The sequence below is a fragment of the Poecilia reticulata genome, linkage group LG9 (assembly GCF_000633615.1).
Source record: "Poecilia reticulata strain Guanapo linkage group LG9, Guppy_female_1.0+MT, whole genome shotgun sequence".
Taxonomy (NCBI): domain Eukaryota; kingdom Metazoa; phylum Chordata; class Actinopteri; order Cyprinodontiformes; family Poeciliidae; genus Poecilia; species Poecilia reticulata.
Window position 1 is genome coordinate 26,607,854 of NC_024339.1, and position 14,085 is coordinate 26,621,938.

The 14,085-nt window shown below is 37.8% G+C and overlaps 1 protein-coding gene across 16 annotated transcripts in view; it reads right to left on the reverse strand.

Moving 5' to 3' along the window:
- The window catches only part of trpm3 (transient receptor potential cation channel, subfamily M, member 3), a 162,483-nt gene that overhangs the window by 44,264 nt on the left and 104,134 nt on the right, over positions 1-14,085 (reverse strand). For all 16 annotated transcript variants that reach the window (XM_017306744.1, XM_017306747.1, XM_017306742.1 and 13 more), the window contains exons 7-8: positions 2,128-2,302; positions 1,767-1,890 (exon numbers count right to left, since the gene is read on the reverse strand). In XM_017306744.1, coding sequence (XP_017162233.1) covers positions 1,767-1,890; positions 2,128-2,302 — 299 coding nt within the window. The remainder of the gene's footprint in view (positions 1-1,766; positions 1,891-2,127; positions 2,303-14,085) is intronic.

The window sequence follows — 14,085 nt, forward strand, 5'->3', positions numbered from 1 at the left end:
ACACACACACGTGCATTTTCTTTTACAATATCAGTTTGCACTGTGGCTATTTTTGTCGATATCTGGCATTTAGTGCTCATTTTCGATATGACAGTGGTAACACTCTTGTTAGTTCAGAGACAGGCAGTATCGGATCATCTGAACTTCATAGCTGCGACTGGCGAATGATTCACGCTCTGCTGTTCCGCTGCTCTTGTCGTTCAGAGGCTCTGTCAGTGTGAGCATCAGTCACTTGTTGGAATCCCACAGAGGGTGAAATCAGTCCATTTACATGCTGCACAGCTATGACCAATTCAGGGCAACACAGAAAAGACTGTCTGTGAAAATGCATGTGTGCCTATTTCGTATGCTTTGTTTCTGACCTTGTAGGATAGTGCTATTATAAAAGCAGAAGCACAAAAGGGAAGTGATGACTTAAAATGAATAACAGTGAAGGCTATTATGCCTCTTTAAATGCGTGTCTTGTGGTTTTAGTGGCTCTGCAGGACTCCTCCTTTGCAATTTTGCAAAACGTTAGATTTTAAGAAAATGCTGCGATATGTGTATTTGCAGTTTATTAACAGGTAAATGACAAAATCAGTCGGGAAGTCCCCGATCTGGCAGATATTTCCTCTATTTCCAAACACTTGGCTTAAATCAAGCTTGTGCGAAAGCAAAAAAAAAAAGAAAAAAAGCAGCAAATACGCTAATATTGCTGCAGAGTGAAGACGCAGTAAATGCTGCAGGCATTTTATGTACCATAAAAAAAACATCACGTTATTATCTGTGCAAGAACAATGGTGCATGTGGGTGTGTTAGAAAAATATACAGTACCGCAGTGTGCTGGTTCAGCAGTAGCACCCAAACACAAAACACAATCATGTTTCAGGTGCTTTACAGGAGATAACGTTGATTCTGCTCTTTTTTTTTTCTTTTTTTTTTGGTGGAAGGTTGTTCAAGTGAGCAGTGGAAGAAATGAAGAACTTCATCCATATCACAGGAAGGCCAAACATGCTTCTTCTTACGATTTCTTGTGATCCACATAATGGAACCCCAACAACAAAAGTAAATCACATCAAATATCTTATGAATCAACAACATAAATGTCGATTTATTTTACAAACTTAAAAGTTTGCAGCTTCTAAGTATAAGATTTTTAGAAGTATTCATTTAAAGTTGATGAGGTTTTGTTGTGTTTTTTTCTTTTTCTCTTTGAATTAAATCAAAAGTTGACCACAGTACAATCTAAATCATGCCAGACACCAGCCCTGTTCGGATCTGAGTTGCCCGCACCTGGTATAATACATATCCTAAGTAGATGAGCGACATGATCACAGTCGGCGTGTAACATGACCGGTGTTTTGAGGTAAACACTGCCAAAGGGATACAAGGTACAGGGCAGCTTGTCTCAAATGTCATCTGAATACATTTGCATCTGCTTAACATACATAAAGGACAAAGTAATAATATCTGTTATAATCCAAGTTTTACGATAAGAAAGCTTCATTTGTGCAGCTTACTTTGCTACATGTTGCTACATTTATCCCTAAACACTAAAGTGTTTAGGGACAATGCCGTTTGCAGGTTAATGATGTGCGCGACGGCCTGATGTGTGTCAGACTTTGTGTTTTATTGTTCCATCTAAGCACAGCCCATTTAACTGGTTTTTACTGCATCTGCAGGCATGAATATGTATGAGCTGAGGTGCTGTAATTGTGTCTGTGATGAGCTGGGTTTTGCATGTAGCCACATATAAAGAGCCCAAGTGGAAAGGAAAAATGACTAACCAGTTCCTTCTTCTTCATGCACTCCATGAGGATGATGAACAGATGTTGGGCCTGTGTGCGGCTGTATGTGAAGGTCTTCTGGATGGTCACCAGCAGCTGGTCTCTAAGAGACTCATTAATTATGCTGTAAAGAGAGGAAGGAGCGGGAGAAGAAGGGAAAACGTGAAAGAACAAAGTCAGATCGATAGCTTGAGGAAAACAAGAATATTAAATCTAATTATTGCTAAACAAAACCAAGGTTGACTGGGACTCTCGAGTTCAAGGCGATATGTTAAACAAACTAAATATAGGACGCTGTTGTAGCTGTGGTAGGTGAATTTATAACTATATTACTGTAACACGTGCAGATGTGAGTGCATACCCTCCCTCCTCTGAGTATTTGTGTCCAAAGGCCAAGATGTCTGAGGCTCTCCCGCTGCCATCACACACCACCACAGGGACCGGGGGAGTGTCCCTGAGGTACTCCAGCACAATGGAGATCACATTAGGGCCTCCCTCCACGATAAGAGCCACGACTGGTACGCCCTGGCCGATCCCTGCACAGGAGAGGCGAGAGGTGAGGAGTAATTTTTAGAAAAGGAAGAACAGACAGAAACGCATAGGGGGGGAATACGAAGAAGAAAATAGAAAGGCGTCACTACTTCTGCCAGACTGAACCAGTTTTTAGAAAAACCTAATAATTCATGAGCAACACGATTAAAAACAAACACTCATTTATTCTATCAAAACACTTTCTCATTACAGTAGAACGTTTTTCAGAAACACTTTGTTGTACTCGTCCATAAGGAGACATATGTGTAACAACAATAATACACATTTTTGTTGTATTAGCAATATTTTTAATAGAAAATACTCACAGACACTAATGTCCAAGAGCAGTCGGATCATGTTGGGATGGCACTAAACACAGCCGTGAACTGAGGGAACTCGGATCCCCTTTGGAATCATTTTTTTTTTCTTCTGCATTAGTTTAGCAGTCTGAACACATTCCACCCTGAGACAGTGAAGGGCCATCCACTGAAATAACACGACTGCCCTCAAGCAGCAGAGTTGTTACCTGAATGTCTCCCAGCTAAAAGCATTCTATAAACCTTGTTTTTTTTTGTTTTTTTTGTAATTTCCAGCACATAACCAGAACATGAGCTGTAACGTGGTTTACATGCTTACTTACTTAATGAGGTGGTGCGGTGTCATAAAGGTGTGCTGAAAGCTGACAGGTCCAGGCAGCAGTAGGATCTTTCTATGCTGTGTGTTTTAATCTTCACAAGGTGTGTGTGTGTGTGCGTGTGCGTGCGTGCGTGTGCGTGCGTGCGTATGTGTGCGTGTGTGTGTGTGTGTGTGTGTGTGTGTGTGTGCGTGTGTGAGAACTCCCTGAGCTGTGTGAGCTCACTCATTATTTATTCTCCTTCACTTTCCTCTTATTATCTGAATACCTAAACTACAACATTAAAACTCATCAGGTGTTTTGAAGCAAATACCTCCCCAAACACGCATATACTGTATAAAGCAAATCATAACTTTGCTGATCTCTGTTTAACCACCTCTGAATGTAAGATATAATATCCGCTCAAGGACAGAAGGCTAGAAATGTTTTGTTAGAACACCTCAAATAATACCTTTTTAAGAGAAATCAAAACTGGCTTGAATCCATACATACATGTCAAAGAATTACATAGCTGAAAATAATGTTTTCAAGAAAATAATAATTCATGAGTTAAATTAAAACTTAGTGCCTTAAAAACATGTAAAATTTTGATATGAAGGGTTTTGCCGAAAGCTGTTCCTAACTTTAACTTCCTGTCTGTAGTTGAATTGTCATTACCCCAGTGAAAGTCAAACAATTATGTTTATTTCTGTCACTCCCTTCAAGGGACTCAGTGGGTTCACTTCTTTAAGCCATATCCTCGACGTCTTGCTCCTTCCATTTTCTGATCAATTTTTCCCTCCACATCCATCCACGTTTGACTCCACTCCTACCCCTTTCTGCTTCACATGGTGCTTGTGTTTTATGCTGCTGGTTTGTCTCTTCTAATTCAAAAGCCATGTAACTGCCTCATCTTCCCCTCATGCACTCTCGTCCTTGTCTGCATAATTCACAGAAGAGAGGCAGCACCAGTGCACAAATCCATGCCTACTGTATGCACACACTGGGGCATGCGAGCGCTCCTTTTCGGGATTGCACCCACGAATGTGCAGCGTCTCGCGCAGCCTTGTGTGGCCTTGCAACAGGGACAGTTACATAAGGAGAATATTTTAGGGGTCTTTCCTACTTCAAAGAGATACCGCGTCACTGTGCCATGCCACATCACACAGCCGTACATCAGCGGGGCAGAATGCAAAAAAGCGGCAAAGTGGTGACTTGCGTTTTCCAAAAAATCAATTTCCCATTTCCTTTGGATGCCGGCTTTTCCTGTTCTTTCCTGCATACGTGTTTGCATGTGAGGTTGCAGCTGCGCGAGATCAAACATTGATATTGATATTGATGACTTTGGAGCTTTGGAGGCAATGTTGTAGTAGCTAAAGTGGATTTTTGTTCAACTGAAACCCACTGAGGAGCAGATGAGGAGGAGAAAGCACAGCTGTGTCATGGCTAATTGGGAAAAGGAAACTCTGCCTGTGTGCACGCAAACACACCCACACGCACGCGCACRCACACACACACACRCACRCACACACACACRCRCACACACRCACACRCACACACACACACACACACACACRCACACACRCRCACACACACACACACATGCAGAGATGAACAAATTTACAGTCATACAAATACGGAAAAACACTAAATTTTAAGCTTCTACAATACTTTCAGTTGAAGCCACCTTATAATTAATAACCACTAGCTTCATAATTTAATTATCTTTGTAGAACATTAGACATTTTCATTAAATGATATCAGAAAAACACAGAAAAGCGAATGATTGTTTTTTTGTGAGCCATATTGCCACACTTCTCAAACTTGACTGAACCTGATTCACTGCGTGCCAGCTGCTCATCTCTCAAGCATTGTTCTGCTCTAAAAAAAAGCATGAAAGTGCTTTCCAAATCTCATCTGCTTCATAACTTAACATCCTCAGGAAAGCCTTAATTCACACAGAAAAACAAACTGGTTACGAATTAAATCTTGTTCAAAGTCTAGCCTGCTCAAAACTGTTTGTGCTTAGTAATATTTTCAAAGACACTCTAGAGTCCAGTGGGTATTACAGTCAAAAGCAAGTTTGATTGATTCAAAGAAAAACAAACCAATTACACTTGTTCTCAGATGTGGAAAGCACAAAGAGTCCAGTGAGACTTTTTCTTCTGGTTCGCTTGTAAATGACTGATTTCTGAAAGGGTCATGGATTGTGAAACTAAATTTCCTTCGAGTTCAATTCTTGCCTTACATGGGCAGATACAAGTTACTGTTAGCTAGATCATGCACTGATCTTCCCTGCCCATAAATCTTCACTTATCTGTTGGATTTCACTCACAACAGTGAGAAACTGATACCAGTTGTCAGATTTGCTTTGTAGAAAAGATTTGGTTTGATATTCTACCTTGGTCCCTCCCAAGATTCAAATTTTCCTTGTGAGAAAAACCCTTTCACACTGAATTAATTATTTGCTTTTGACAGTAACTCTCCCACATTTACAGACTATTAAATATACAATAATGAAGTGTTACTTCCCGGATAAGGATGTTTTTGAGTGAAGTAACATATGTGGTGTTCTGCACTAGGATCCTCCTACTTAGTAATTGGTTGAGACACAAAGATATTCAAGCCAATCATCAATCAGCAGCAGAGACAAAGGAGTGCACTGCTGAACCATTTGGCCCCATAGCAACAATTGTTTGTTGTAAAGGGATGGGCATCTATTGTAAAGTTATTGTGAACTGAATATTTGGTCACATTGGTTTGTAGGGAAGAGCTGCCAATTTGTTTATTTCAACAATATTTCTTGTTTAGGTGATTATTAAGAGGGTTGAGATGTGTTTTTTTTTTTCATTTATTTTGTTAGGCTTGTCAAGATAAAAAAAAAATTGAGTTTACTTTGGGGTCTTTTATTTGTTTTGTTGGCCTGAGATCTCCCTGAAACTAAATCCCAGTGCGTTTTCAAGCAGAAGATAAGCAGCAAATGAATGGCCTAAAGGCAGATAAAACATTTCAGATAGCCACCATCTAGACTTATATTAGTCCCTATTTCCTCTAGTGCGTAATTAGAACGGAGAAAGAAATTGTTAAACAACTAATCCAGTTACGGTACGAAGCTACCGAGAGCTTTTTGTCGTGTTGACTCATTATTGTTCAAGGTGTTATTGTTCTACATCTGCTAACAGAAGGCCCCCTCATCTTTCTTTATGTCTCTCTCAAAAGCAATCCCCAGACATATAAGGCTTCTGTGTAAAGTGTTGAGAATTTATGGCCAAGTGCTGCTGTGGATGATTAGCATCTCCCATGGTGGCAATGAATACAGATTGCCTAAACACAGCAGTCCACGACTGCCAACAATAAATTTAGCATTCAGAAATATTATTTCCCAAATGTATTAACAGCCTAACAGACTGTACGCTGTGATGCCGATGAGGATTTTTACCAAAGAAATCTGACAAAACAGAGATATTGGCGTGAGTCGAGATGTTTTCGCCATTTGAATGCATGATGAAGTGTGTGTGTAACCTAAAAAACTATATATATCTTTTTCCCAAGTGCACATTTTGTCTAACAGTACCTTGTTTTGTGTAAAAAATGATTATGTAAAAACAATCCTGGATGCAGTTTGAAGACATTGTTGTAGCTTTTGGGGTTTTTTTGTTTGTTGGAAATAGACTGTTTTGGTTGTGTTCGTAATTTCTGAGCAGCATGGCAGAGCAGGGGTTAGCGCTGTCGTCTCATAATATTGAGGTCAAGAAGTCCTGGTTTTTTAGGCCTTGGCTGGAGGCTTTCTGTGTGGAGTTGCCACGCTCTCCACATGGATCCACGGGTTTTCTGCAGGTACTCTGGCTAGTTTCCATGAGGAGATTTTCTAGCTCTGAATTCCCCTTAAGTGAAAGTGTTTCCATGAATACTCACTCTCCCTGTGATGGACTGGATCTGTCCAGAAAGAAAACTGCCTCTTGGCCAATGTCTGACCAGAGATGTTCCAGCTGTCCCCTTTTCTTTTCCACTCAGCCCAGAAAGCTGAGTCTAAAATTGTCTAAAGAAATTCATGAAATAATACACTCAGGGAGAGTTTCTTGTTCTGTAAGAAATGTCCTGCATATAACCAAAAGTGAGTCGATTGTGAAAAATGGACACACATGCAGCTACTTTGTATTTAATGATCTGTAATTTTGGATTGAGATAAACGTTATTGTTCAACAGTGGAAAAATGTTTTGACAGAGACTCAAATGGTCAACATTTGTATTGATTTAATGTGAATTATATCATAAAGATTATTCAATTAAAAAAAAGTTCTTTGATGCAGTAACTCAAGACATCAGCCAGGAAATTAAAGTTTGGGTGTAAATCTGTCTTTCAAAATGGTAGTTCTACCAAATACTAAAGAGATGTTTGCAAATTTCCAAATCTGAAGAAAGCAAAATACACTGTACTCTATTTATTTAACAAAAAGAAATAAGTTTAGTAATCCTAAGCAATATAAAAGAAAAAAGCTTTTTACAGGTTTATTGTCCGACAATGAGATAAACGGTGGTGTTTTTAAATAAATACCTAGTTCCAACTGTAAGTGATGTATATATTCTTCCAGAATATGATGTCCAGGAAACAGTAATTAATTTTATGATGCTCAACTCTGTACAGAAACATTTTCTGGATCTTTTGAGTCTCTAAAATGAGCAAAAGTGTGAATTTTGTTTATTCCAAACCTAAAACTGCTGAGACTCATGATAAACTACATTTCTTAATCTCTTACTTTCCATTTCTCATAGAAAAAAACCCCCCAGCAAATATAATTTCTTTAATTCTCGCTGTTGAGAATTGTAACAGCAATATGTAACTTATTCTACTCCACACCATGTATTAAGATTTCTTTATATGCTAAATGTGTAAAAAGGTGGATGCACTTAAGAAAAGGTTCAAAGTAGTTCAAGCTTATAAATGTCTTAATTTATCCATCCTTGCAGATGAGAAAGTAATGAGAAACAGCAGGAAATTTTGTAGAAACAAAAAGTAGGCAGAACACGAGACACACATAACGTGCTTAAATGGTCCCAATTAAAGACACCAGCAATGACTCATCTTCCCTGTTTGAGTGTAGAACCATGTTTTAGTTGTGTGGGGGTTTGCCCTTGTACATGGGAAATTAGTATCAGTGTTTGGAGGAGGAGTACTGGATAATGAAGGTGCTTTATAACTCAACAACAAATGAGAAAGTGCTGAAAAAATAAAATAACATTAATAAAATTATTACATAAGTGCATATCTTCTCTAAAACCTTTTCTCACTTTTTTTTCTAATATTCAAATTATTCTCCAACCTGGCCTGTTATTTAAACCAAATAGTTGTTTTCCACTATCAACAGAGTGGCACCATAATCCAACATCCAGTCATCATACTGCAAATTTCCCTCTGTTACAAATAACATAGGAAGAAAGGCTTCCACAACATTACCTTCTTCCACATGAGATAGTTCAAAACGTGTAATTTTATTTTGGACTGAGCCAGGCTACCACTTTTTGTCAGTTATTTGTCAAAAAAAAAAAACTCTCCGGAATGAACATCACATTTCAGAGACTCCATATTTTACCACATGTAGGTACAGAGGTGGTACCTAAACCTCTGGAATCACCAAAACCCAAAAACCTCTGGAACCGAGCCATAAACTTTCTGATCGCAAGATGACTACTCTTCCCACAGCCGCCCCACTTAGGGTGCTCATATATTTTTTAAAGCACTTTATAGTTTCATCCCCAGATGGCCAGAGAATCTTTGAGAGCAGAAAGAAATGAAACAAGATGGTGGCATGACGGAAAAGTAAACATGCTCCCTCTTGATGGTGGAGGACACTGTCAGTTTTACACCCTTCATCTCAGCATGCTCACATTATAGAAAACAAGACCACAGCAAAGGCAACACACACACACACACACGCACGCACACACACACAGTTAATTATTTCATGTTCACACAGGAGTACAACATATTTTTAAATCTGCTAATATAATAAACTTGCGTAGTCACTGCAATAGAATGTTTTATTAACTTGATTTTTGATGTTTGAGTTTATTCTGTTTTCATAATTCTGGAGAACACAATGTCCATTCTACATATTATAAATTTCTGACAAGTTCTTTCCATCTAATGTAGGTAATGAATAACCTATTTAATCTCTTAACTTGGTTTATGTTGTGCAGTGTTCTGGACAATAAGATAAAAGCACCTAACAGTGACTGCTTGGATTTCCACCTACGATCCATTTCAACTCAACCTCTTAGCCATACGTGTGTATTTAAAGTGTGGTTAGAAAAACCCACACTCACACACAGTTCACAGAAGGTAAAGGGCTCCAAAACCAGTAAAAAGCTTCTAGTGAATCAAGATGTTTGCCCTCATTCACTTTACGCATTTTGGATCAATCCGATAGTTTTCACACATGAAAAGAACTTAATGTGGGTGCAAATGCACCAGCCAAAGCGCAAACGCTCCCTGACCTTTATGAATGAATATTTACCCACAAAAAGGAAAAAACAGAGAAGGTGTAAAATGCATTAGTGTTCTTGAGACATGAACATGCTGTCAGGTTTGATCCATTTCAGTTGTGTTTGGGTCAGCTGCTTCTGGAAGAACCTTCTTGCAAATTCTGCTCACTGTGACGACGTCGCATGGATATTTGTAGTGATGTTCTCTCCCAAGCTGTCTGTGTAAACTGGGTAAAATTATATTAAATGTTTGACGAGTTGACTACAAGTGCAAATGAGACTTTTAACGGCTACTTCTCAACAGTGACTTTTTTGTTACTCAAGATTTAAACTGCTCTACAAAACGTTTTTATGTATATACACTCTCCTTCCTGAGCTGTGGATCTGTGCAGCTTTTCCAGAGTTACTTAAAAACTACATGCAAAATTCAATAAAATAAATTGAATCGAGATTTTAATTAGGTGTATCAGATCAAAGAAGATTCAATAAAACTCTCTGGCACAATTGCTTTGTAAATCATATGAAAACACTATGAGTAAATTTCCTTCCAGTTCACAAATATGCACAACCTTCTTCACATATGATCCTAACAAACATGTGGTTGTAATATTAAAAATCAAAATTAAGGTCTAAAAGCACTACTATTTTTATAAGCATCAATTTCATAATTTTACTTTTTTTTTTTGTCTACTGTCTTCCTACACAACAGAGGTGTAAATAATAGAGGTGCAAATAAAACTGGTCTTTACGATATAAAAGAAGTTCAGTACATGCTAAGCATCTTTAATCAAAGAAAAAAAGGTTAATTTTTTGAAACCACTTTCAACACCACTGGCCTTGAACTGAAATTCTCTCCACGCTTCATGAAATGTTGTCACTGATGCACATCCTCAACCTGGAACCATACCTGGAGCAAGTCTTGCATTCAACCAACTCCTGACTCCGTTATCTCTCTGCCACAGGGTTGAACACTCAGGCCGTTCAGGTTAATCATTTTGACGGGGGTTTTTTTGTTGTTTTTTTTCCCCTGCACGAACATATCTTACCCCCCGCCTCTCCTACCTCAGTAGTTGCACTCAAAAATTTTCTAATGTTTTATATGCTGATCTGCACCAAGCAGTCAGATAAATAACACACTTAAAGGGCGCTGCACTGTTACTGTGATATAAAATATCACAAAAAAAAAAAAAAAACCTGAGCTAAATTTTAGTTAACGTTTAAACATTTGAATGATAACCTTGTAAAAAGGCACACAGTGGTGCATAACTGGAAGAAAAAAATGTGTTTAATTGATTTCATTCATTATAATGTTGATCTTTACTCTAAAACTCAAATAAAATCCATTCCAGCCACCTTCCAAAGTTTTCTAACAAGTAAACATTACAGATTTTCTGTGCAGATACCAAGACACGACTGTCAAACCACACACTAGAGCCAGGCAAAGAAACCATCAATCAAAGACACAGCTAGGAAGGTTCATCGTGTCGTGGCTGAAATATTATAACTTCCGGAGACAAATGGGGACGTGGTAAAGAAAGGAAAGTGTCAGGAAAATGTGAGTCAATCTTAACTAATTAACTAATATTTTTAATGTTGCAATTTTTTTTTCCTGAGAAAAAAACATTCACTTGTAAAAATGTCCCAGTTAAAATTCAGACCTTTTTTCAATTGAGTGCGGGAAGATTTTTTGAAATGAGTTTTTTAGACACTCATCATCCAACCTTTCTGAGCTTGAGGTATTGTGCAATTTTCATTCCCTTACATGTTTGAAGCTGGAAGAAAAATCTTCCAAAACCTCTGCAGCTGGAGTAGCAGTGAAATGTGGTCCTTCAAAATATTAATTAATTTGGCCTGAATACAAATACAAGCTGCACTTCTTAGTTTGTAATATTTTAAAAACCACATCCTTCCTTTTCCATTTCAAAATTCTGGCCTAATCTGAACATTGAAGGGACATACCTCACAACAAAGAGCAGATATTAGTGCAAACGTCTGAGAAAACCACATTTTATCCAGGCATGTATTGTGCTTGAACGTAAGAGTGTTACAACCCTGTTGACTTCCCATGTAGAAAAGCTTACCTTGTACAAAAGCTGTCCTGGAGCGAAGGTCAACATATCATGGCTAATCTACAACACAAGGCCTTATGGCTTCTAGATTCAATTACTTTATTTACTTCTTTTTACCTACCCTGTGATTAATGAAAGTCCAGCTACAGGAAGGAGGAGCAGGGAAGGTTACACTGCTGTTCACGCATGCAAATGCCCGCAGGTATGCACACAATCAGACATTAATGTGCCATGGTTTCACTATTTAGCATAATTTTGGTAAAATTGCATGGAGATGATTTCCTCGCAGTGAACTGTTGTTTCTCAAAGGCCTTTGTGTAACGGCTACAAATCAAGAAGTTTTAGCTTGTGAAAGCATGTAAAAACAATAACACAAAATAAAAGAAAAATTAAATATTTTTTGTTCACCTAACAGCAATAATAAGAAACCATTCATGCATGAAATTTGTTTTATTGCATCTCTGCTCCTTCTCATTTTTATTTTTTATATTTTAAGTAGCAACATCCCAAGGTAATAAATTATTTCACCGACTGTCTTCTGCTATTACTTTGGACATTAAATTCTCAGCCCTTACTTTATAAATCTTCTTGGACAGCTTCTAACTGTTTTTTCCCCCTTGTTTCTGTGGAACATGTATTTGATTAGACTGCAGTGGCCATAACTTATCATAAAATCTGTGCTGTTGAGAGAACTGAAGATAGAAGGGATTTTATGCTTTCCTACGTTTCGTACATGAAGTACCTCATAATTTTTGCATAATCTGACAAAACAGATGATACAGTTCTGTTCTAAATAATACTTTTGTGCTTAAAAACAGTGGATAAAGCACTCAAATGCTTTTAAAAATGAACATTTTCACATGAAGCATTCCATTACAAATCAAAATATCAATAAAAATGTTTCAATTTGTGATCAATCTGCACAAAGAAAAAACAAGTATTCAAAAAGTCTGCTTGCTTCATATATTTCCAGCTTTTGTAGCACTGAATCACTGAGCTTGTTTTAGTGTTTGGAGGTTGTCTGACAGGCTGCCTGAAGCCCACACACCCAAACAGAACAAACTTTTATCAGTTAGTTTACAAAATGTTGCTCAATGTCTGTTAAGGCCTGTCAAAGTCTTGTTTGGCTAATTGCAACCTCTTCATCTCATTCCATCTCTACATCACCTATCGCCCGACAGAGTTTGGACTCCGTGGATACCATTAACGAGCAGCTTCCAAGAGGTTTAGAGTTACACTTGAGATTTTATAAAATGAAATCATTATGTTTTGTAACGTACATTGTTGCGGATTTTGTCGAGTTGCCCTTTTTGTTCAATAGTTTGTGACATCCGTCTGTGAGAACAAGTCACAAACTTTCACTAACTTACCAACTTTATGACAATAGTTTGGCTTCACATCCTTGTTACAGCCTTCACATGTAAGCTGATTATTGTATATGCAATATAACCATTCTTCCATAACTGACCTTAGTTTTTCTTTTTTTTTTTTCCTCTTCTTTATGTTTTTGGTCTCCTTTCTAAGACATCTGAAATCAATTTAGCCAACATGTTTTTCAATTCTTCATAATTTGTCCCCTCTAATCAGCTGTTTACTCTAAAAACACTTCTTCAAAACTGTTTTACTCCGATGCACCATAAGCAGCATGTAGAACATTTGCTGCCTTGGTCCCTAACTTAAGGTCGACAATTTAACACTGCATGTTCCTCAGAATGAATGACCTCAGTGATAAAAGTCCACACTGCTATTATTTGGAACACACCCCTTTAAATTAATGACTCAATTACACAGAGTCAGCTGAATGCATCACATGACCGACTGGTCTGTTGCTTTTCCACTTCTAGAATAGCTACTGATAAATATTTGCCAATGTATTAGTATAATTTATCCATCCATTTCCATCCATTTTCTATACACCCTTGTCACCCGTTTTGGGCGAGAGGCGGGGTCACCCTGGACAGGTCGCCAGTCTGTCTCAGACAGTATAATTTATACCAAACCAAAAACACTGATCTGTTGATTCTGATTTTGTCTTTTTTTTTAATGTAATTTGGACTTTGAGTCTGTAATAAATCTGTCTGTCTGTCTACTGATCATTCTGGCAACTGAACTTGACTATTTGCATTTTGAGCAAATATTTGTATGACTTGATAAATGTCCAAAGTAGTGTCTACTGTTTACACAACACTCATAAAAGCAACAAAGCTGCATGTAGGCTCACTTGTCTATACAAGTTTTATCAAGCTACATAACTCATTTACTGGTTCCATTCACCAATCCGTCAAAATTTTCTGTCGTAAGACGCCTATTTATTTACACTTTCCGGTTTGAAAGGTATACGTATGGAAAGTGTGCAGAAACAAAAACAAACTCAGTTTCCAAATGTGGTACTGAAATGTTCAGGAGCTTCAAAGCTGGGCTCCAGTGAGATTGGACATGTGCCACCTACGCTTTTAAACCTTTACTGGGAATTGAGCAACGTTAATTATCTTTTAAAATATCCCATAAAGACTAAGTGTCCAAGTCAATAAAATTATCATGATCTGAAGTAACTGAAGTAACATTTGCAGTTGTTTTTTTTATTTCTGCTAATCAACAGACAAAAACACTCATGTTTGTTCCA